This window comes from Myxine glutinosa, chromosome 13, assembly GCF_964187855.1.
Source record: "Myxine glutinosa chromosome 13, kmMyxGlut1.1, whole genome shotgun sequence".
Taxonomy (NCBI): domain Eukaryota; kingdom Metazoa; phylum Chordata; class Myxini; order Myxiniformes; family Myxinidae; genus Myxine; species Myxine glutinosa.
Window position 1 is genome coordinate 3815996 of NC_136273.1, and position 22116 is coordinate 3838111.

General features: G+C 46.1%; 1 protein-coding gene across 1 annotated transcript; it reads right to left on the reverse strand.

The window, feature by feature from the left end:
* Positions 1–374: 374 nt before the first annotated feature.
* Positions 375–19845, reverse strand: CDK9 (cyclin dependent kinase 9). Its single transcript, XM_068133608.2, has 7 exons — positions 19567–19845; positions 11772–11853; positions 9403–9493; positions 6166–6332; positions 5810–5981; positions 1610–1758; positions 375–1421 (listed from the first exon to the last, which is right to left on the reverse strand). Exons 1-7 carry the CDS (start codon positions 19653–19655, stop codon positions 1041–1043), a joined length of 1131 nt encoding a protein of 376 aa, XP_067989709.1. The 5' UTR covers positions 19656–19845; the 3' UTR covers positions 375–1040.
* Between the last annotated feature and the right edge of the window lie 2271 nt (positions 19846–22116).

A 22116-nucleotide genomic window follows, 5' to 3' on the forward strand; every position in this document is an offset into this window, starting at 1 on the left:
AAATATTCAACAAACGTATCAAAATATGGAGAAAATAATTCAATAAAACGGCCTTGCTTTTATGGAGAAAATAATTCAATAAAACGGGCTTGCTTTCATCGTTTACTTTGAATACAAAGCAGACTGGGATGGGCCTTGGATTTTGAGATACTTTCGAGTTCCATTTGAAATTTCATGAATTTGCAGATGCCCATCCCCACACCCAAAAGCACAAGTCGGGAATTTTTTTTTTTTTTTAATCTTATCATTGTGCTTCACGTAGCCCGAAACTGCTTTTCAAATATAAATCAACTTGGTCTTCAGCACCCCAGAAACAAAATTGGATTTTTCCTTCCCATGGAATGAATTGTAAAATAAATTTAAAAAACCAAAGGTGAGAACAGCTGTTTATCCTTGAAATGTTTGTTTGAAGACTTCTGAGTAAGTAATCAGATGTGAGCTCCATCTTCCTCCATTTCAGCACCAAAACAATTCAAGTTTGAAGTAAACAACGTTTCAAATGGAAGCAAAAAGGTGCAAGAACAAATGAAATCAAATGCTGTTTTTTTTTTTGGAAATATATTGCTTTCCTGATTGGATCCTCACATCCATCTTCAATAAAAACCCAAAATAAACAAACCATAAACCACCTTTTTGGGTGAACAGAAGTAGCCAGCCACTCAATAAGCAAGTTAGGATCCATCTATCACAAAGATGGGAAGAAGGAAATTATTCAAGAAGATCAGGAAAAGGATGTGAATATTACATGAACAATGTCCGTATCTTCGTGTCATTTTAATCAAGTAACACGAGAGGAATCAACAAACACTGGCCTCATCTTACCAATGGTGTCGGGTAACGTAAACGATCCAATCTCCTTGCTGGAACATGACTGTGAAAGGTCAAAAAAGTTGAACACGACCAAGGCACAGCCTTTTGGCTAAAACAATGACAAGGGTCGCCACACTCGGTTCATCGTTCTGCACGATATGCACAAGGACGTTCATCGCCCGAGTCGGTAGATGCTGAGGTGGGTCGTTGTCGTTGAGCTTTTTTTTCGATTAGAATACACGATCAAACTCTGTCTGCATCGCCCCGGCTGGGTTACGGGCGTTTGCCGGCGGTTGGGCCGCCTGACCGCCACCGCCCCCACCCCCACCCCTCCTCCGTGGCGGTGCCAGGTATTCAAACATGGACGTGTTGTGGGTCGAGAGCATGTCCTTGAGGTCCGAGGGCATAGGGTCCGTCCAGAAAAAATCATGGTTCAAGGCATCGTCGCTATCGACGCGATGGGCGGGATCCAAGCACAGCAACTTATCAATGAGATCCAATGCATAAGGGTCTTTGACGTAGGCCTTCAGTCGTTCTTTGACCTTCCGCTTCTGTCCTTTTGGAAGCTCCAGCTTGTGATATAGGTCGTAGCGATCAACACCGGCCCATGCCTGGATGGTAAGAGAAATGAACCAGCATTTTGTGGGATCTGAATCACAAAATGCATCATTGTGTGGTCTGTGGGAAGCACTTATTCCTTGTAGAAACCTTCTTTAACATGAATTCACCCTTTTCACGATCCCCTGGTTTGTCACCCAAATGGAATGTCGCAGAACAGCAATTTGGACCATGACAGCACCTCAGGTGTAATTGAACCGCACAGCTGGCTGATGAGGGTAAGCTGGTGCTGCTCTGTACTGCCCTGCATGATAGGACTACGAGTCCACATCTCTGCCATGATGCAACCCGCACCCCACATATCGATGGGAGGTCCATAGTCTCGCTCTCCTGTGAAAGGAATGCATGCCATAGCAATAACGCCGTAAACAGGCTACAGAGGGGGACGGGTTTGAGCTATTGCGGATACGGAGCACACAGGGAGATAATCGTTACCGTAGAAACAGCAAATTAAGACCACATATTTTATCCCAACGAACAAATCTGAAAAGGCAGTTGCACTGTGGTCACAACCTACGACAAAATCCAGCAATGGGCCAATTGGGAAATTCGCATTTTAAGCGAATCTTAAAGGATGAACAACGCGATTGGGAAACATGTATTATGACATTACATTATTTTCCTAACGCATCACACGATTTCCACACATTGACGGGCTTAATTAAACTGTACTTTTTTTTCTTTCTTTTTTGTATACAAGATCGAGGCTCGTGAAAGAGCGAACATTAATCACACAGAAAGACAAACCGACACATAAAACATATAACATCGGGAGCGGTAGACAAGATGGGGAGAGAGGGGGAAGGACACAAACACAACATTTGAGAGCAGGGACCGAGAGACATGGAGACATCGAGAGATCTGAGAGAGGGCGAGGGCTTTTTGGGGGGGGGGGGGCATGGGAAGGGGGCGGTGGGAGAGGTATAAAACATATGGACACTGCCAGGACTTCCAGGAAAGAAGTTGGAATTTCAAACAAGGTGGATCTGAGGTGAATTAGCGGGGGTAGAAAAGATCAAGGTTTTGGATGGGGGAAGATAAGAGATGGTGGTGAACAGCTGTTTTAAAGACCTGGAGGGAGGAGTGGGATTGAAGGGAGTGAGGGAGTTTGTTCCAGAGGCGGGAGAAAAGAGGAATGAAAGAGTGAAGGTGAGCAGAGAGCCGAGATTTCGGCAGTTTAACCATCAGAGAGTTGCTGGCAGATCTTGTGCGACCTGTAGGAATATTTGGGGGACAAAGCACAGAGAGAGCTGGGGGTGCAAGGCCGGAGAGGAGTCGGTAGAAGACAGAAAGACCACCTACCTGCCTGCGGTGAGTGAGTGAGTGAAAGGCCCTCAGAGATAGCTTCATCGCGGGAGATTCCAATAATTCTGAAAGCTTTGGTTTCAACAGCGTGAAGCCGAGCTAGGTGTGAGGCAGGAGCACCGGCCCATAGGGGAGAACAGTATTCCATTGAGCTGCGGATGAAAGCCTTGTATGTGGTGAGGAGCTATTATTCCACATGCGACTAGATTTTCCGGGGCCCTGCATCGGCATCATTTTGCCTTTCAGGTTATAATATGTAAATATGCTTCAGGCTTGATCAAGGGTTTTCCGGAACCGGTTGCAACCGGAAGCGAGATGACGGTGGAATAAAGGATTGACTCGGATTCCAAACGCCTCAGACGTTTTTTTCCTTCCATGCTAAAAGCCTCATCGTCAATACTACTCAACCCAAACGACGCCAATGGTTTTAGTAATTCGCGCAACATAACACTTGATGTACCGTGCATTCTGACGGGCTTGATTAAACCTCACAATTATTCGACAAAGGCTTTGATTTTTCAGGTCCCTCATTGTGAATACCACTCGACCCAAACAAATCCAATGGAAATCTGACGCAATAAACCCGGGCAGTGTATAATCAGCAGAGGCCTACAGGCCTAATGTGTTAGCCCCACCAGAAATCCAAGATGGCAGCCATATCAGTGTCGCTGTGCTATGGTGGGTGGAGTCAAGCGACAGATGTGGGTGTGGTCCGGCAGCTATCCGACCAATTGGTGCACGTCACAAAAATCGACCCCCAACAGCAACGCAAAGCTCTTGTCGACCTGCGTCATGTCGCAGGCAAAGATAACACGCACCCTTCCGAGCCATGAGAAGTTCAGACACGTCCTTGAATGAAGTTTTCCATACCGGCTTGCACACTTAAATCCATCCCAGAAATAATTTGAGAAGTGTGAGTTTCTTTGTTTCACTCTTGAAGTGCTGGACAGAATGACTTGAAAACTGATGGTTGCACTCGGGTTGTTGGTTTTAGGTGGTAAAAAACAAACAAAAAAAACCATTCATAACCTGGAAGTGGCTGGAGGGGGGGAGGACCCCAATTCTCATGCTCCTTGTTTGACATTTAGCATTTAAAAGGATAAGAGTACGAACAATCCCCATAGGTTGACATCCATGGGGATGAGAAAATTCATCCTCAGGAAATGCCCTGCTGAGTGTGCTGAGAAAGACACCATTGTTGTGACGTTGCTGGTACCCAGAGTGCACCAGGAAGTGACGACACTCTCCTCAACCTCGGTTGTTGTGTTTGTCTCGTCCACCAGTCCTGTGTTGCGTCTTGTGCGTTTGTCTGTATGTCTGTATGTCTATGTGTGAGGTGTGTTTGTCTCCAGCGTATGACGTTTTTAACCATTTGATTTTTTTTGCCATCAAATTTTCAACAAACCTTCATTATGAAAATATGGAAAACACTAATGAATAAATTACATAATGACTAGGATTATGAATAATTAAATTGATATATGTGGGAAAATTGCATGCTCCGTCAGGGTCGCCCAGATAGCTCAGATGGTATAGGCAGAGCACTGGTACGTTTCACCAGAGGACCTGCGTTTGATTCCTGATCTGGGCGTGTAAGTTTTCCCCACACGTCAATTTAATTAACTAGCAACGGTACTCACCCTATGGGCGGGGATTCAATTGGGAAGCCCAAATGAAAAGGCAAAATATCAGAAATTGAAGGCTTTTTTCATTTTAAACGATTCATATAAACATCCGTTGAATCATATCACACGCAAATCATCAAAATCTAAACAGTACATGGCGCCCATTTTGAAAAAAGATTGAATTCTGCAAAACGGAAGTGGCCGCTACACGTCTTGTCTTTCTCAGTCGCACGTTTATGTGTGAAGAGCGCGCTCCGAATCTGTAACACGGAAGCGGTCGCTACACCTGTTTCTCAGTCGCTTTGCATACGCTGCCGTGTTACTTCGGAGCCGCACGTTTATATAGGAAAAGTTCGTCAGGAGTCGATCTACTCTCTCCTGGTAGGTAGAATTTCAATAAAAGCCACATCACTGTTCATATCGGTAAATATTATTCCATCGTGTTTAGAAAAACTGGAAAATTGGAAAAATAGGAAAAACAAGTCTATTTTACTCCAGGGGGTCCTTGGATTACCCACCCAAAATATCGTTGCGATCGGTTCAGCCGTTTTTGCGGTACCTTCGAACGGACAAACAGACGGACATTTGGTGAATCATAGTAAGATAAATTGTACTTTTTAATTTTTCTTTTCTTTTTTTTTTAGCTGTTGCTTTTGTAAAGTTTGAGCACAAAGCGGATGTGGATGTGCTTTGTATTTTGAGATGCGTTTGAGTTACCCTCGCCTGAGGAGAGGGTATTGCATTTGAGAAACTCTACATGGGGAATAAAATATGTTAATGATGATGTCATAGGTGCCTCCATTATGACGTCATAATTCGACAAGTACAAAACTTCATCCGATCAAGATGAAATTTATTGAGCATCATCTAGGGATAAATTGGTGGAGAAAAAATAATGACATCATCGGTCACGTAGTTTGGCCGCCATATTTGTTTTTAACACAAAAGCCTTAAAAACCACTGAAAACACATCCTGGTGAGGGTCTGCAATCTCTGATTGCTCTTTCTTGTTTAGATTATGTGTTGCTGATGAAGGCTGGAGACACAACAACAACATGCATTTTAAAGGCCATTTTCCCTGCTAGAGCGGGGGTTAGCCTTGAATGGAGAAGCCTTGAATGATGAAGGCTGGAGAGAGAAATGCATATCCAAAACGGAAGCCGAAAATTGTGGCTTATATTTTTACAAATTCTAAAGCAAACCACTAACTCCACACTTTGGCTTTCCAGGATACTCATTATCCAGCAATAATTGCACACAACCAATGACGTCGTTTGCACCTCGCTGAAGCCTTTTGATCAACGGACGTGTTGCTCAATTGCACAAGGATTTCATTGAGTTTAAACTCCACTCCTCTACTGCTTCCCCATTAAACACAGAATCAAATAACATTTAGAACATGTGGGAAGGGTGAAGAAGAAAGGGGGTAAGGTTGAGGAACAAAGACTAACCCAAGAGCAGCTCAGGAGGGCGGTACCACAAGGTGACCACCCGGTTGGTGTAGCGATTGCTCTGGCCATTTTTAGCGATGCTGAAGGCACGAGCCAGACCAAAGTCTGCCAACTTCAACACACCTTCACGTGTAATCAGGATGTTGGCAGCCTTCATGTCTCGATGCAAGATCTTGAGGAATAGTGGGGAACATAAAGGCAGGAACCAATACACAGACACAGAGGCAACAAGGAAGGATAAGCCAGCTCCTATATGATGTAAAGAAAGCTGATTATGTCAGTCAAGCTGCAATAATCTCAGCATTGTCATTTTTAATCAAATGAGCAAAATATTTATTTCATGGGGTGAATCAGACCTTGTTGCGATGAATGTAGTACAGGCCGTTAAGGAGTTGCTGCATCAACTTCTTGATCTCAGATAGAGTGAACTTCACGTTACCATTACTCAAAAGTCCGGCCAGGTCATGTTCACAGAAGTCAAACACCAGGTATATGCTCCCCTTGTATCGGTTATACTGGGTCGCTGTGGATAGATGCACAACATACGTTTCCAGAAGGATCATTCAGTCCCAACTCCTTAAAAGTCAAATCCGCAAAACCATTCCTCCTCAACCTGCGAATGTCTAAAGACACTCTCACACTTCCACTAATGTCCTTTAAGGTCCTGATTCACACACATCCAATGATCTGATAATCACATCTGCGCTTCCTGAATAATAACCCAATGCTCACGAAAAGCAAAGCAGGATAAGCGATTGGTTCACTGTCTGTCTACCTTCGTCACTCCGATTGCGGAACTACTTCATTTAAATTGAATTTTCATATTTAGAACACGAACCAGAACCTGAACCATAACCGGAAGACCCGGAACCGGAACCAGAACACGAATAAGAACATGAACCGGAACAAAGAATCAGAACATGAATCGGAATAAAGAATCAGAACACGAATCGGAAAAAAGAATCAGAACACGAACCAGAACATGAATCAGAATAATGAATCAGAACACGAATCGGAATGATGAATCAGAACACAAATCGGAAAAAAGAATCAGAACACGAATCGGAAAAAAGAATCAGAACACGAATCAGAATGATGAATCAGAAAAAAGAAACAGAACACGAATCGGAAAAAAGAATCAGAACACAAATCGGAAAAAAGAATCAGAACCAGAACATGAATCGGAATAATGAATCAGAATACGAATCGGAATGATGAATCAGAACACGAATCGGAAAGAAGAATCAGAACACGAATCGGAATAATGAATCAGAATACGAATCGGAATGATGAATCAGAACACAAATCGGAAAAAAGAATCAGAACACGAATCGGAAAAAAGAATCAGAACACAAATCGGAAAAAAGAATTAGAACCAGAACATGAATCGGAATAATGAATCAGAATACGAATCGGAATGATGAATCAGAACACGAATCGGAAAGAAGAATCAGAACACGAATCGGAAAGAAGAATCAGAACACGAATCGGAATGATGAATCAGAACACGAATCGGAATGAAGAATCAGAACACGAATCGGAAAAAAGAATCAGAACACGAATCGGAAAAAAGATTCAGAACACGAACCAGAACATGAATCGGAATAATGAATCAGAACACGAATCGGAATGAAGAATCAGAACACGAATCGGAATGAAGAATCAGAACACGAATCGGAATAATGAATCAGAACACGAATCGGAATGAAGAATCAGAACACGAATCGGAATGAAGAATCAGAACACGAATCGGAAAAAAGAATCAGAACACGAATCGGAATGATGAATCAGAACACGAATCGGAATGATGAATCAGAACACGAATCGGAATGAAGAATCAGAACACGAATCGGAATGAAGAATCAGAACACGAATCGGAATAATGAATCAGAACACGAATCGGAATAATGAATCAGAACACGAATCGGAATGAAGAATCAGAACACGAATCGGAATGAAGAATCAGAACACGAATCGGAATGAAGAATCAGAACACGAATCGGAAAAAAGAATCAGAACACGAATCGGAACACGAATCGGAATGATGAATCAGAACACGAATCGGAATGATGAATCAGAACACGAATCGGAATGAAGAATCAGAACACGAACCAGAACATGAATCGGAATAATGAATCAGAACACGAATCGGAATGATGAATCAGAACACGAATCGGAATGAAGAATCAGAACACGAATCGGAATGAAGAATCAGAACACGAATCGGAATGAAGAATCAGAACATGAATCGGAAAAAAGATTCAGAACACGAATCGGAATAATGAATCAGAACACGAATCGGAATGATGAATCAGAACACGAATCGGAATGAAGAATCAGAACACGAATCGGAAAAAAGAATCAGAACACGAATCAGAATAAAGAATCAGAACACGAATCGGAATAAAGAACCAGAACACGAATCGGAAAAAAGAATCAGAACCAGAACATGAATCGGAATAATGAATCAGAATACGAATCGGAATGCTGAATCAGAACACGAATCGGAAAGAAGAATCAGAACACGAATCGGAAAAAAGAATCAGAACACGAATCAGAATGAAGAATCAGAACACGAATCGGAAAAAAGAATCAGAACACGAATCGGAAAAAAGATTCAGAACACGAACCAGAACAAGAATCGGAATAATGAATCAGAACACGAATCGGAATAATGAATCAGAACACGAATCGGAATGAAGAATCAGAACACGAATCGGAATGAAGAATCAGAACACGAATCGGAAAAAAGCATCAGAACACGAATCGGAATAATGAATCAGAACACGAATCGGAATGATGAATCAGAACACGAATCGGAATGATGAATCAGAACACGAATCGGAATGATGAATCAGAACACGAATCGGAATGAAGAATCAGAACACGAACCAGAACATGAATCGGAATAATGAATCAGAACACGAATCGGAATGATGAATCAGAACACGAATCGGAATGAAGAATCAGAACACGAATCGGAATGAAGAATCAGAACACGAATCGGAATGAAGAATCAGAACATGAATCGGAAAAAAGAATCAGAACACGAATCGGAATAATGAATCAGAACACGAATCGGAATGATGAATCAGAACACGAATCGGAATGAAGAATCAGAACACGAATCGGAAAAAATAATCAGAACACGAATCAGAATAAAGAATCAGAACACGAATCGGAATAAAGAACCAGAACACGAATCGGAATGAAGAATCAGAACACGAATCGGAAAAATGAATCAGAACACGAATCGGAATAAAGAATCAGAAGTTTTTGGCAACCAAACATGCCGGATAGGCCACAAGGCTATAAATAGATGCAAGTAAGTAAGTCCATTTGATTGTGTTTGTATTATTAAAATAAAATTTGTTGACAATCGTGGGTTTTAATTCCATTGTACCAGGGCAGTGTATGAACAAGTATTCAGTGATTGACATTAAAAACAGTTGAGGCTCAAATGGATTTTTGAAGTTTTATCCAAATGAACAAAAATGCAAATATTTCACAATTTGTTTGAAGAGTAAAGAGGATGATGAAAGCAGGTGCATTGTCATTGAACACAAAGGTAAAATATTACAATCCTGACTCACGTTTTGTTCGGCAAATCTCGATGAGGTTAACCACGTTTTCATGCTTCAGTAATTGAAGGATCTTGATTTCTCGGAGAGCTGTAATAGGAAACTGTTGTGGAAACAGATGGATTCTCATCAGCAATTACGGTCACTCACAACCACCATCTCATCTCAACTCTGCCTGCACCATTCGGCACTCACAACCACCATCTCACCAACCTCTATTTCCCCCCCCCCCCCCTTCCTTCTCCTCCCGCTCCTCCTCCTTCCCCACCCCCTCCCCCTCCCGCCCAGACCCATCCACCTCCTCGCCTGCCCTAAACCTGTCCCACCCACCTCTACGCCCGCCATAAGCCTGTCCGACCCACCTCCACGCCCGCCCTAAGCCTGTCCCACCCACCTCCACGCCCGCCCTAAGCCTGTCCCACCCACCTCCACACCTGCCCTAAGCCCGTCCCACCGACCTCCAAACCTGAACCACCCACCTCCAAACCTGACCCACCCACCTCCAAACCTGACCCACCCACCTCCAAACCTGACCCACCCACCTCCAAACCTGACCCACCCACCTCCACATCCACCTTAAACCTGACCGACCCACCTCCATGCCCACCTTAAACCTGACCTACCCACCCTAAACCTGACCCACCCACCTCCACGCCCACCCTAAACCTGCCCACCCCACCCAGGGATCAAGAAGAGTGTGCAGGGATCAGAAGGAGGGGTGAGAGGGAGAGGGGTGCGGGGATCAGGAGGAGGGGTGAGAGGGGACCAAGAGGAGGGGTGAGAGGGGACCAAGAGGAGGGGTGAGAGGGGACCAAGAGGAGGGGTGAGAGGGGACCAAGAGGAGGGGTGAGAGGGGACCAAGAGGAGGGGTGAGAGGGGACCAAGAGGAGGGGTGAGAGGGGGTCAAGTGGAGGGGTGAGAGGGGGTCATGTGGAGGGGTGAGAGGGGGTCAAGTGGAGGGGTGAGAGGGGGTCAAGTGGAGGGGTGAGAGGGGGTCAAGTGGAGGGGTGAGAAGGGGTCAAGTGTAGGGGTGAGAGGGGGTCAAGTGGAGGGGTGACTGGGGATCAGGAGGAGGGTGAGGGGAGGCAGGAAGAGAGTGAGGGGGGCAGGAGGCTGTGCTATCATCGAGATGAGCATTTCTCAAATGGTGGGTAGAGGCAGGGGAAGGGGTGGGATTGGAGGAGGTAGAAGAACGGTTGGGATGAGGGAGGGTAAGGGGTGGGATAGGAGTCTGGAGGGAGGCAGGAGGAAGGGAAAGGGTGAGGTGGGAGTCTCATGGGAGGTGGTGGGAAGAGGGAAGGGAAGATTGGGAGGAGGAAGGAGAAGGGGCAGGGTGGCAGTCCAGAGGGAGGGGGTGGGGTGAGAGGAGGCAAGGAAAGGGTGGGAGGAGAACACTGGTGTTGCCCAGCAACGCCGGGTGGGAGGAGGGACCTGGTGTTGCCCGGCAACGCCGGGTACCTTTGCGCTAGTTATAGATAAATTTGAATTGTTCACAAACTTCACATAATTTGTTTTCACCGAGTCTTAATCTACTTTAGCGACTACCAGAGATGAAAAACAAAAATCAAAAATAAATAAAACTAGAGCTTCCAGGGAAGCAGAACTCAACTGAACTGACTGCACAACTTTAATGGCGGCCATTTTGTGAAAGATCGGGTTGACATGCAATAGCAACCTACCTTGTGTAGTAACGGTTAAACATTCTAAGTTTGATCAAAATCTGTTAATATTTGTGGACGCTAGAGTGTTAACGTCGTTTTCATGACCAAAAACAAAATGGTCGCCTAAGTCCGCCATTTTTCAACGGATCGGGCTGAAATGTAATACCAACCTGGTCCTTGGGGTAAGGATGCTGCATGTCAAGTTTGATCAGAATCTGTTGATATTTGTGGACGCTGGCGTGTTAACGTCGAAAAGTTAACCGACGACGACGACGACGACGGGTTCAGTATGTGATGAACTCAACTGGACAGTAGTCCAGTTGAGTTAATAAAAATAAAAAGGAGCGCAGTCTACTGTATCGCCATGGCTTGCAAAATCAGCCTGTACAGCGCACTCCCGTTAGTCATCTTCAAAAAGCGTGTTTAAATGTACCCAAACACCCAGTTTTCATTCCTGCACTCCCTTGGAGTTCTTCATGTGCATGCAAGTTTGGGGCCGCTAGGTTTCATGGTTTTGGAGTTATAGAGGACGGACACACGCATGCACACACACACACAAAACTAGAAACATTTTATTTTTGTCCAGTCAGTACAAGCTTCATAATTGAGTCAGTGGACATAAATCTGGAAGTATTTAGCTGCGGCTGTCAACCTAAAGTGTTGATATTGGATTTTCAAAAGTCCACATCAAATTAACGACATTCCACATGGACAACTCACCCCCTCCTTCTCATTCTCCATAAGAACCTTCTTTAGTGCAACTTTTTTACCCGTCACACGATGACGAGCTTTAAACACCTCCCTGGATTAAAAAAGAAAAAGAAAACGATGAGAAAAACTCGACCATCACTGCGAACAGAAACAAAAGCTTGTATTGAAAAGGAAGTTTATAAAACCAAATACCAAAGAATAGTAGTTGTTTATCCAGAAAAACAAACTTTTGTATGTGGTGGATACACTCAAACATTGTGAGTGATGGGGACAAGATTTGAGTCCTTCACACGAATAAACAAGTGTTCTTCAATTCATCCATTCATTCATGTAAATAAATAATAATACAGAGACTCAATCAGTTCTTTCCTCGTAGTTTATGGACTCACTTTAAGTCGTTAAAAGCAGCCTATACCAAATGCACAGGTGGAAATACCTGTTTTATATAAAAAGGTCTTTCAAAAGTCTTGGTACGATTTGGATTGTGTCTATTGAACATTATTAAAATTGTAATCATCATTTCTTTCTCAAGTTATGTTCTAGGAACTTGGGAAATCGTCTTCACCAACTTTCACTTGTCTGAAGTAAATATGTCGGACACAGCCCAACAACGAACTAAAATGGTAGAATAGTACCTTGATCTGTGATGGACTCTGGTTTATCGCAAACATTTCAAAACGCGAGAGACACCCCCAGAAAGAACTGTATTCTTCACAGACAAAGAAGGCACTGTCCAGTCCACGAGAAATCAGAGAGAAAGACGGACTGGGCGTTCAGAAACGAACATCGACGTGGTGAGACAATCTGGCAAACAAAGTGCAGATCAAACAACCCCTCACCGTCATCGCAATGGGAGTAACCATGTGTCCATGGACTAATGAGGTTATGTAGGAGGATGAGGACTGGAATGACCAGGTGTGGTTTTCTGACGAAGCTCACTTCCCTGCTCCTCAATGGCGTAGTGAACAGCCAAAACACCTGCATCTGGTTTCCCCGTCAGAAGGTTCATCTTCAAGTTTCCCCGTCAGAAGGTTCATCTTCAAGTTTCCCCGTCAGAAGGTTCATCTTCAAGTTTCCCCGTCAGAAGGTTCATCTTCAAGTTTCCCCGTCAGAAGGTTCATCTTCAAGTTTCCCCGTCAGAAGGTTCATCTTCAAGTTTCCCCGTCAGAAGGTTCATCTTCAAGTTTCCCCGTCAGAAGGTTCATCTTCAAGTTTCCCCGTCAGAAGGTTCATCTTCAAGTTTCCCCGTCAGAAGGTTCATCTTCAAGTTTCCCGTCAGAAGGTTCATCTTCAAGTTCCCTGTCAGGAGGGTTCATCTTCAAGTTTCCCGTCAGGAGGGTTCATCTTCAAGTTCCCCATCAGAAGGTTCATCTTCAAGTTTCCCGTCAGAAGGTTCATCTTCAAGTTCCCTGTCAGGAAGGTTCATCTTCAAGTTTCCCGTCAGAAGGTTCATCTTCAAGTTTCCCGTCAGGAGGTTCATCTTCAATGCCCCCATGGTTACAGCTGGACAGTGGCACTTCTCGTACATTCGCTGTGGAAACGACAAATCTACTCTCGACAATGATAGCGGTAATCTCCTTCAAGACAAAGCACATTTGGTCTCCCTATTCCCCAGACCTGAACCCACGTCCCACGACACATCTTTCAGTCGGGTTACGCAAAGCAATCCATTTATAAAGTCAACCCTCAACATCAGCAGCTCAAGAGAGCCATCGATGGCATTTTAAGATCACTTTCATGTGTGACTTGCAGGAGGGTGACGCAGAACGTCACCATCAGAATGAACGCTTGCCTGACATGCTGTGGAGGTCACGTTCAGTTCCAAGTGGGACTTGCAGGAGGGTGACGCAGAACGTCACCATCGGAGTGAACGCTTGCCTGGCATGCTGGGGAGGTCACGTTCAGTTTCATGTGTGACTTGCAGGAGGGTGACACAGAACGTCACCATTGGAATGAACGCTTGCCTGGCATGCTGTGGAGGTCACGTTCAGTTTCATGTGTGACTTGCAGGAGGGTGACACAGAACGTCACCATCGGAGTGAATGCTTGGCTGGCATGCTATGGAGGTCACGTTCAGTTTCATGTGTGACTTGCAGGAGGGTGACACAGAACGTCACCATCAGAGTGAGCACTTGTCCGCCATGCTATTAGTGCGAAAGATTAAAGATACCGGCTCATTACAAAAGGTGAACAAGGTCTGCTCAGGACGGCACGTTAGCGTCGTGCCCCGAGACTATCGCACCTACACGGCAATGCACGCAGAGAATTCCATGTAAACAAGCATTCTGAGTATTGCGTTGCAATACATGTCCCCTACCGGCACTCTGTCGTCCGGAAAACTGTTGGGGAAATTACCAAGGGTTATTTACCCACAGGTTCTGAATCGCTCCCAATCACTAATTCCCTCAGGACGGGCTCACCTGTGATTCACACTCGGGACTTCGATTTATACACCATGCAGACAGGTCAGCAGAAGCACGACAAAATAAGTTGTTGATAAAGAACCTTTCGAGTCACTAAATATCAGTAATATATTATATTTTCCGGTTCACGATCAATGATCGATGTGTATATATATTGTTGCTGTTTTGAGAGCCTCTCACTTTGTAAATACTTGTAAATATTCCATCATTTAATAAGGTCAAAGGTCACACCCATAGTCCACAGCAACACATAGGACACCATAGGACTTTCAGTTATTTCCTTAGTATGTGTTTCAAATAAGGCTGTGTTCCCAATAGTTGAATCTGCATTGCATTAATTAAATAAGATAGGCCCCATTCGCTTCTTGGCCAGCCGCTCTCTCCAAGCTACACCGGTATGCGCCCCTACAGTCGGGGCTTGTCCCTCCCAATTCTATTACATGCCTCCGCTTGCTAGCAGCGTTCGCTGCCTCGCTGAGCTTCTGCTCAAACAAACGCCATTGAACATGCGGTCTCCGCATGGGGTGGGACACGGGAATGAGGCGTGGCCCTGTCAACTCGCCGTCAAGGGCGGAGCCGGTGAGCCCTCGCCAACCAACCAGGGCTGAGGTGAGCTCGCTGGAGGCGTGGTTTCCCAGCGCGCGGATTAATCTTGAAGCGCGTCATATAAGCGCGTAATTCACCTTTTGACGAGAGTGAACAGAGAGTCGACTCGGGGCTGAAACAGACTGCGCCACGGACCGCGGAGGGGACCGTTGTTATTAACAGAACTGTGCGGAGATGTCCGATTGTAACGCTATTGAGAGGACTGCGCCGGGGGACTCCTTTCGTAATGGACTGCGCGGAGGTCGGGCGAGCGAGCACATCGTTTCTTAACGGACTGATCCAGGGGCGCTCCATTTGATACGAACTGCCTGTTTGATATTGACATTGATTGATTGGGAGAGAGAGAGCGTTTGGCACGCTATACGTACGCAGCAGTCCAGCCCCTCGCATATGTAAGGTCCGGTCGTGCGCCAACGACATGCGAAGCTGCCTGCCGTTCTTTGCCCGCGGGCCCGGAGCCTGGACGGGGACGAGGAGCCTGGAACCATCTGCCTGGACCTTCCTCCCCTACCACTACCATTCCATGTGAGTCTGTTTGTCCTGGGGTCGTGATAAGTTAAGCCTGTACAGATAAGCTTGCCCTGTGTCCTCTGGTTTCTTCTTCTTCTTGTACATGCTTTCGTTTCCTCTTCTTTTGCTTGTAAATAATTAATAAACCCACTCTTTGTTCTTCCCTTACTCTGGTTTCCTCTTATTCGATCGCCTCCGTCCTTTCTCTCAATTGAGTACCTGTGGCACGATTTGGAAACCACTCAGGATCGGGTTTAGTCATTTGTTAACGGCTCGGATCGCGGATTGCTAACCGCTCGGCAATATTCCATCGTATCCGTGGTTCGAGCGGGAGTTATTTCCCTGCTCGCGGTCGGGGTTAGTAAGTAGGTATTTGGGACTTCATTGACCAATCACCCTAGCTGATTCCGACCGGGAGGAGCGTCATAATTTCCAGGATTGGGGGACGGCCAGCTTAAGGGACAAGGGGATTAACCCCCCCCCCCCCCCCTTGATAAGGGGAGCGCCGACCCCCGAATCCGCAATATGTTGCTTGCCCTGGCTCCGCCCCTCCCGAAAGCACGCTGTGTCGCGCTTTTGACGTTCGCAGACGAGGCTGAGGGCGTGCGGTGCGGCTTGAGAACTCCAGAATAACAAAGAGATATCCATTTAAAAAAAATATTTTCATTTAATTAACGATATCTGCCAAACCACGTGCCCTATCGCAAATTCCAAAAGGACATTTTAGTGGACTGACATGCTGAACAGATCTGTGAAGTTTCTTCTCGATTGGATCAAAATGAGGGAGGGGCTCGGTTTTAAAGGTTCATGCTTAAAAACGTCATAACTCTGAAACCATATGACGCATGACGTCATGCTGGCTGACTTTTCTGTTCGTCATGGGTATGCGATTCTGCCTGCAAAGTTTGGCCTCGATCTGTTCAGCTGTTGCAGAGAAAAAGGGGCTTTCGTGTTTTCACGAAAAACAATATGGCGGCCGAACCACGTGACTTGTGATGTCATAATTACCATTAAATTATTCTACAGACCGAGTCCCCCCTATGGTGAAAATTTGATCTCAATCGGTCCAATTATTGCAGAGAAAATCTTTTTTAAAGGAAATTAAAACTTAAAATGGCACTGTAAGGATCATCAGAATTATCAGAATTACCAAAGTTCAAAGTTCGATAACTTTGTCAAAAATGATCGAAACGTCGTGAAGTTAGAACTTGATCTGTAACTTATCATGAGGAAACTATGTGCCAAGTTTGAAATCATTAGCCTTAAGCGTTTAGAAAAAAAGTCCGGAAAACTGTTCTTTGCGTGACGGACAGACGGAGGGACGGCGTGCAAAACTATAGTCCCCTCCGGTGTACACCGGTAGAGGACTAATAAACAAGACAAGTCTGAGCCGAAACAAGAGTCAGTCACACATTCGTGATTAGTGGAACAAACAATGAACAAACACATCCGGCCTTTTCCTTACAAATCCAGATTTTCCAAGCACTTAAAGGGGAAACCAAACATTCAGACGGCCTCGATAGCAATCTATCCCTCGATAGCAATCTATCCCTCGATAGCAATCTATCCCTCGATAGCAATCTATCCCTCGATAGCAATCTATCCCTCGATAGCAATCTATCCCTCGATAGCAATCTATCCCTCGATAGCAATCTATGCCTCGATAGCAATCTATCCCTCGATAGCAATCTATCCCTCGATAGCAATCTATCCCTCGATAGCAATCTATCCCTCGATAGCAATCTATCCCTCGATACCAATCTATCCCTCGATACCAATCTATACCTCGATACCAATCTATCCCTCGATACCAATCTATCCCTCGATACCAATCTATCCCTCGATACCAATCTATCCCTGGAAACCAATCTATCCCTCGATACCAATCTATCCCTCGATACTAATCTATCCCTCGATACCAATCTATCCCTCGATACCAATCTATCCCTCGATACCAATCTATCCCTCGATACCAATCTATCCCTCGATACCCTACAAAATACATATGATGCGACTTTTTCTGATTTATAAAGTGGGTAATTTTGATATTACAAATCGAAATATTCTTCACGATTAGCCGTGACGTCACTCAAAAGTATACCACCATATCTGTACCGTCTACGGGTTACATCGCTTCCATACAACGCATACAGCGAATAATTTTCAATTTTCCACAAATATGCCGGCTCAAAGCATCATTGGTGGTAATAATACAAAATACATAATATGCATAATACAAACCGAGATGGTTCCATGCTACACCAATGGCCGAAATATCTTGGGGGTTATCCGCTACGATTGAGAGAGGATGCCATCCCCACGATGGAGGAAGAAACAGGCGTCGCTCTAAACTGCAAGCCCATCTCGTCCGAGCTACCAGCACATGTGATTCGAGTGGCAAATCAAACACCTGTGTTGGTTGACCTGCCTGCGACCGGCTTCACCTCACCACCACCCATATCCCCACCTTCCCCCCTCCACTGGGGCGGGACATCGACACAGCAAGGACATGAAACGGCATGACCAGACACAAATGGCGTCCCGAGAAAGTATGAGCCAGGATGATCCTGTAACATACAGGACAGGGTCAGCCTGTGACGGTGGGACAAACATTCGTCACCCATTTTGTCGAAGGTGTCCGAGTGTACCTGGGCAGTGTCCGTGCCATGTCTCATCTGGAGTAACCACCTTTAGAGGCCATTTTTCCCCGCAAGCGGGGGTTGGCCTTTTTCGGGGACCGTGGTTGTTGTTTTTTGGTCCCCTTTTTGAAGCAATGTTTTACGGCCGGATGCCCTTCCTGCCGCCAACCCTTTTTGTCGTCTTTTTACGACAAACAGGGAATTACCAGTGAACTGGTACTCAATTAGCCGACCTCGGAAGGATGACAGGCTGAGTCAACCCCCCTGGTGTTAATTCAGCGATCGACCGGGAATCGAACCCAGGATCCTAGGATCCTAAGCTGGCACCCTAGCCGCTAGCCCAACACCAGGCTGTAATATAACCAATTTATCAATTAATACAAAAGCCCTGATAAACCGTCAATTTAATGGAAAAACAAAATCTAACAATATGAAGTGAACATGCCAGCGGTGTTTGCATCCGCACCAACACCTCCAATGTCGCCATGTTTGACTGAATCACTCGCACTAGGCCCAAAACGATGCAGCTCCATAATTCTCCAAAAACATTGCCCTCACTAATTTTGTCTCCAATAGTTTCTCCAAATTGCACTGATCAGTTTCAACAAACCGAGGACCTTCAGATTTGCCAACGACGATGGAACCCGGAGCCGGGGCAGGGCAGGACGGCAGCACCACCACCCCCACCCCCCACCAGAGCCAGGGCAGGGCAGCAGCACCACCACCACCCCACACCAGAGCCAGGGCAGGGCGGGAGCACCACCACCACCCCCACCAGAGCCAGGGCAGGGCGGCAGCACCCCCCCCCCCCCAACCACCACCCGGAGCCAGGGCAGGCCGGCAACCCCACGGAGACAGGGCAGGGCAGGGCAGGACGGCAGCACCACCACCCCCCCACCCCCCACCAGAGCCAGGGCAGGGCGGCGGCAGCACCACCACCACCACCACCACCACCACCACCACCACCACCACCACCCGGAGCCGGGGCAGGCCGGCAACCCCACGGAGACAGGGCAGGGCAGGGCAGGGCAGGGCGGCAGCACCCCCCCCCCCAACCACCACCCGGAGCCAGGGCAGGCCGGCAACCCCACAGAGACAGGGCAGGGCAGGGCAGGGCAGGACGGCAGCACCACCACCCCCCCCACCCGCCACCAGAGCCAGGGCAGCAGCACCACCACCACCACCCCCCCCCCCCCCACACCACCACCACCCGGAACCGGGGCAGGCCGGCACCCCCACGGAACCAGGGCAGGGCGGCGGCACCACCCCTCGCCCCCCCCCACCACCACCACCCGGAGCCGGGGTAGGCCGGCACCCCCACGGAGCAGCGGCGGCGGCACCACCCCCACCCGGCGCCGTGGCAAGCCGGCACCCCCACGGAGCCAGGGCAGTGCGGCACCCCGAGCCAAGGTGGTCCCGAGGTCGACTCGAGCAAATTGCTGGATACAACTTGGCAGCTCTGACATGAAAATAACTACATACATAAAATAAATCGATTGATCGACACTTGGCCTTGGGTACCGATATAAATTATAATTACACAACACGGACGTGTAGTAATACTAATACTCATAGTAATAGGAATAGTAATAGTAATAGTAAATACGAAGTACATGTTACTCTTACCCGAATGTTCCTTGCCCGATTTTCGCCATCTTCTCATACTTTCCCACTTCGTCACAATACGGAAACTCCAAGTTTTCATAACGCGCCATTAATGTCTCCACGCTCCAAATAATTAAAACGATAAACTTATTCTCAAAACACTTTAACACAAATCCTTGAAAGGACAACAAAAGACATGACGGCTTTCTTTCTTTTTTTCCTTTTTTTGATACCACCTTCACTTAACGCACACAGACCACGAAAACTACATCCGGCTGCTCAGGTTAAAGGTGAAGAAGTATTTCCGGTTTGTGAAAAATGTATCGATCGCCGATTGTTAAATTAATACCAATCGCTCGATATAAAAACGTGTATGAAAAATACATTTAACTACGGAAGTGTGTTTATGGTGACATTGGTTTGATGGTAAAATTAGTTGAAAAAATTAACAATTCCATTAAAAAAAAAAAATCCTTTCAGACAAAAGTTTCTTTCATTTCACTTCAATTTATGTTTCGTCTCTTGTGAACCTTTTGGATTCCTTTATCTTGATAAGCGTGCGTTGCGCACGTCAATTTAACTTGTTGTTGTTGTTGTTTTTGTTTTGTTGTTATCAGTGGGCGGAGAAATTTGGATTACTTCCGGTTAGCGACTTAGCGTTAGCCTCGGCAGCCGCCGTGTGCGTGAAAACAACTCGTGGCGACAATTTGATTCGCATTGGTTAATCAAAGGGGGGTGTAAACTGCCCCTCCCTTTATATACGCAAAGCGCTCCTTCCTTTACTTTATATACGTAAAGCATCCCTCCCTTAATATACACAAAGCGCCCCTCCCTTTATATACGCAAAGCACCCCTCCCTGTATAAACGCAAAGCGCTCCTTCCTTTACTTTATATACGTAAAGCACCCCTCCCTTAATATACACAAAGCGCACCTCCCTTTATATACGCAAAGCACCCCTCCCTGTATAAACGCAAAGCGCTCCTTCCTTTACTTTATATACGTAAAGCACCCCTCCCTTAATATACACAAAGCGCCCCTCCCTGTATAAACGCAAAGCGCCCCTCCCTTAATACACGCAAAGCGCCCCTCCCTTAATACACGCAAAGCGCCCCTCCCTTAATGCAAGCAAAGTTCCCCTCCCTTAATACACGCAAAGCGCCCCTCCCTTAATACACGCAAAGTGCCCCTCCCTTAATACACGCAAAGCGCCCATCCCTTTATATACGCAAAGCGCCCCTCCCTTTACATACACAAAGTGCCCCTCCCTTTATATATGCAAAGCACTCCTCCCTTCAGATACACAAAGTTCCCCTCCCTTTATATATGCAAAGCGCCCCTCCCTTAATACACGCAAAGCGCCCCTCCCTTAATACACGCAAAGCGCCCCTCCCTTAATACAAGCAAAGTGCCCCTCCCTTAATACACGCAAAGCGCCCCTCCCTTAATACACGCAAAGCGCCCATCCCTTTATATACGCAAAGCACCCCTCCCTTTACATACACAAAGTACCCCTCCCTTTATATATGCAAAGCACTCCTCCCTTCAGATACACAAAGTTCCCCTCCCTTTATATATGCAAAGCGCCCCTCCCTTTATATACACAAAGCGCCCCTCCCTTTATATATGCAAAGCGCCCCTCCCTTTATATACACAAAGCGCCCCTCCCTTTATATATGCAAAGCGCTCCTCCCTTTATATACACAAAGTGCCCCTCCCTTTATATATGCAAAGCGCTCCTCCCTTTATATACACAAAGCGCCCCTCCCTTTATATATGCAAAGCGCTCCTCCCTTTATATACACAAAGCGCCCCTTCCTTTATATACACAAAGCGCCCTTCCCTTTATATACACAAAGCGCTCCTCCCTTTATATACACAAAGCGCCCCTCCCTTTATATATGCAAAGCGCCCCTCCCTTTATATACACAAAGCGCCCCTTCCTTTTTTATGCAAAGCACCCCTCCCGTTACATATGCAAACCACCCCTCCCTTTATATATGCAAACCACCCCTCCCTTTATATATGCAAAGCGCCCCTCCCTTTATATATGCAAACCACCCCTCCCTTTATATACACAAAGCGCCCCTCCCTTTATATATGCAAAGCGCCCCTCCCTTTATATACACAAAGCGCCCCTCCCTTTATATATGCAAAGCACGCCTCCCTTTATATACACAAAGCGCCCCTTCCTTTTTTATGCAAAGCACCCCTCCCGTTACATATGCAAACCACCCCTCCCTTTATATATGCAAACCACCCCTCCCTTTATATATGCAAAGCACGCCTCCCTTTATATATGCAAAGCACCCCTCCCTTTATATATGCAAAGCACGCCTCCCTTTATATATGCAAAGCACACCTCCCGTTACATATGCAAACCACCCCTCCCTTTATATATGCAAACCACCCCTCCCTTTATATATGCAAAGCACGCCTCCCTTTATATATGCAAACCACCCCTCCCTTTATATATGCAAACCACCCCTCCCTTTATATATGCAAACCACCCCTCCCTTTATATATGCAAAGCACGCCTCCCTTTATATATGCAAAGCACCCCTCCCTTTAT

Coding starts and splice junctions, on each gene's coding strand:
- CDK9 (XM_068133608.2), bottom strand. CDS start 19,655: ATGGCGCGTTATGAAAACTTGGAGTTTCCGTATTGTGACGAAGTGGGA. Junction 1,759..5,809: donor CCCTCCTGAGCTGCTCTTGG/GTTAGTCTTTGT, acceptor TTCCTTTCACAG/GAGAGCGAGACTATGGACCT. Junction 1,422..1,609: donor GCGGTTCAATTACACCTGAG/GTGCTGTCATGG, acceptor CTTACCATCCAG/GCATGGGCCGGTGTTGATCG.